The 3,348-nt window shown below is 32.6% G+C and overlaps 1 protein-coding gene across 1 annotated transcript in view; it reads left to right on the forward strand.

Moving 5' to 3' along the window:
• The window catches only part of LOC107670917 (netrin receptor DCC-like), a gene marked incomplete at its 3' end in the record, with an annotated part of 205,240 nt that extends 203,216 nt beyond the window's left edge, over positions 1-2,024 (forward strand). Inside the window, exons 17-18 of the mRNA XM_016463737.1 lie at positions 449-621; positions 1,886-2,024. Coding sequence (XP_016319223.1) covers positions 449-621; positions 1,886-2,024 — 312 coding nt within the window. The remainder of the gene's footprint in view (positions 1-448; positions 622-1,885) is intronic.
• Positions 2,025-3,348: the final 1,324 nt, after the last annotated feature.

Raw genomic sequence — 3,348 nt, forward strand, 5'->3', positions numbered from 1 at the left:
TTTATTTATTTTTATTTATTGATCAGTAATTCATTTCATTTATTTTTTTTTTGTTTGTTTGTTTTTAATTATTTCATTTAGTAGTTAATTCATTTGTTTATTAATGTATTTGTTCATTTAAATTTTATGTAGCTAAATCCACCTAAATACATGAATTCATATCAATTTTTATGACCTATATCTGCAGGTTACCACTTTTCACAGTGTAGTTCTTCTAACTTTCACCTTGACCTGTTTGTGTCACTATCTAGAGCTCAATGTTCTTCTTTGTGTCTCTTTTTTCCTCTGTCACTCCATTTTCCACTCTTTTATTCCTGGTCCGTCCTGTCCGCTCTCATCTGCGATCACGTATGATTTGCTGCATGAACATGACTCCACACAGACCCCTCGGACCCGTCGGATGACGATCTGTTCCATCTGTTTGATAAATTCCCTACCCCTATCCCAGATACGTCCACGCCCATGATTCCTCCTGTAGGTGTGCAGGCCGTGGCACTCATGTCCGACTCGGTGCGCGTCAGCTGGGCCGATAACTCCATTCCCAAGAACCAGAAGTCCTCAGAGGTGCGCTACTACTCCGTCAAGTGGAAGACCAGCCACTCCACCAGCGGCAAATACAAGGTCAATACCAGTGCTTTTCACTCAAATAACACATGGATACCATGGTAAACCAATATGGGATTTCGTCCGTACCGTTGTATTTACCCTGTGAATCAGATCAGACTTCAAAGCGCTTATTTGTGTGAATGTGCTCGACGCTCATCATACAGATGCAAGATGTGTTATTTTAGTATCATTGATATACTGGTGTAGTTTTTCTTAATATTTTGAATTCAATTTTATTTTTTTCATATTTTCTGATTTCATTATAATTTTAGTTAAAGTGTTCTGTCATTTTTATTAGTCTTTTTATTTTTTTAGTCTTTATCATTTTTGTACTATTAAAGTTTTGTTAACACATTTTAATTTTATATTTTCGGTTTTAATTTTAATTTTAGATTTACTCGTTTTCTTTGTCATTTTTATTAGTTTGGGTTTTCTTAATATCTCTGTATAGTTATTTTAGTGTAATTGATATACAGTTATAGTTTTGTTAATATTTTGAATTAGATTTAATTTATATTTTCTGTTTTTATCTTAATTTTAGTCATTTTGTTGCGTGTTTTTGTCATTTTTATTCATTTTTTCTTTGTTGTGTTTTTTATATAAAGCACACTAAACAAAAATAAGAAATGTTGAAACTAAAATAAAATAATTTTTTTTGTTTATTGTTTATTGTATTTCAAGTAATGATTTTTTTTAAAGTTTATGATAACCCTGGCATGACTGAATTATTAATAGTTTTTGTTAATATATTGAAATAAATGTTATTTTTATGTTTTCTCGTTTCATTTTAAGTTTAGTTAAATTTATAGTAATTTGCTTGCATTTTTTTGTCATTTTTATTAGTTTTTTTTTAAGTAAATAGTTTTTATTAAATTTATGTAGTGTTAGTTGTTTTAGTACTTCAACTAAATGAAAATGAGAAACGTTGTATCAGAAATGTTATGTCGGGTAATGTTTATTTTTATCTTTAAAAATATTAAATATGTTGAATATTTTATTTCAATTGTTTATGGGTTTAGTTTAAGTTAAGGACAACAGCTCGGGTGCAACTGAAGTCATTTGAAAATGTGACGTTTTAAAGAATCATCTTGTTCTTGAGTCGACCAGCCTCACGTTTATATAGTAGTTCATGTTTCTCTGTTCTGATAAGTCTGTTGAAGAGCTGTGAAATCTGAAGAGTGATAAATAACTGTGAATGTAAAGTAATCACCGTGCTGTGATCATTGAGAGTTTGTGTGCTCGAGTTCTTTACTCCTCATGACGTGTGATTGTGTTTCAGTCGGCTGATACTACAGCTCTCAGTCACACCGTCACGGGTCTGAAGCCCAACACCATGTACGAGTTCTCCGTCATGGTGACTAAAGGACGTAAGTCCAGCACGTGGAGTATGACGGCACACGCCACCACATATGAAGCAGGTACAAACACACACAGCCGTTCTGTCCTTCTTGTGTTATAAAACACTGTTTATACTGCGCTATATAGCAGATTTCCACCTGATGAACTGATCTGAGTCCATCAAGGTCCAAAGAAAAAGAGAAAATAGTCAAATGCAATCAATGATTTCATTTGTAAAGTGTTTTTCATTGAAATTTCAATAACTATTATGGTATGTATAGATACAGTAGTCCAGAGTTTCCCCAACTGGGGTTGGGGAAATGCTAATAATGATGATCTAAATCATAAATATGTGAAAGTGAAAGTGACGTGTGGCCAAGTGTGGTGTCCCATACTCGGAATGTGTGCTCTGCATTTCACCCATCCAAGTGCACACACATACACATGTTGCAATTGGTGGTTTACAGGGACTCTCCATAGGCCTAATCATTTTTATACTGTACAAACTGTATTTTCTATCGCCCTACACCTAAACCTACCCCTTACAGGAAACTTTCTGCATTTTTAGATTTAAAAAAAAACACCATTTAGTATGTTGTTTAAGCCTTTCGAATTACAGGAGCACAGGAAGTGTAATACTCAGTTCGGGAATATAATTAGTTAGTTTGGGAATTTCTCAGTTTGGGAATATAATTACTCATTTCGGGAATATAATTACTCAGTTTGGGAATATAATTACTCAGTTTGGTAATATAATTACTCTGTTTGAGTATAATTACTCCGTTCGGGAATATAATTACTCAGTTTGGGAATATAATTACTCAGTTAGGGAATATAATTATTCAGGTTGGGAACATAATTACTCGGTTTGGGAATGTAATTACTCAGTTTGGAAATATAATTACTCAGTTTGGGAATATAATTACTCATTTTGGGAACATAATTACTCAGTTTGGGAATATAATTACTCATTTTGGGAATATAATTACTCAGTTTGGGAGTATAATTACTCAGTTTGAGTATAATTACTCCATTTGGGAGTATAATTACTCAGTTAGGGAATATAATTGCTCAGTTTGAGTATAATTACTCACTTTCGGAATATAATTACTCATTTCGTGAATATGATTGCTCCGTTTGGGAGAATAATTTCTCTGTTTGAGCATGTAATTACTCAGTTTGAGAGTATAATTACTCCATTTGGGAGTATAATTACTCAGTTTGGGAATTGCTCATTTTGGGAATATAATTACTCATTTTGGGAATATAATTACTCATTTTGGGAATATAATTACTCAGTTTGAATATAATTACTCCGTTTGGGAGTATAATTACTCAGTTCGGGGATATAATTACTCAGTTTGGGATATCATTATTCAGTTTGGGATATAATTACTCAGTTTG

Source organism: Sinocyclocheilus anshuiensis, unplaced genomic scaffold (assembly GCF_001515605.1).
Source record: "Sinocyclocheilus anshuiensis isolate Anshui unplaced genomic scaffold, SAMN03320099.WGS_v1.1 scaffold1266, whole genome shotgun sequence".
NCBI classification, from domain to species: domain Eukaryota; kingdom Metazoa; phylum Chordata; class Actinopteri; order Cypriniformes; family Cyprinidae; genus Sinocyclocheilus; species Sinocyclocheilus anshuiensis.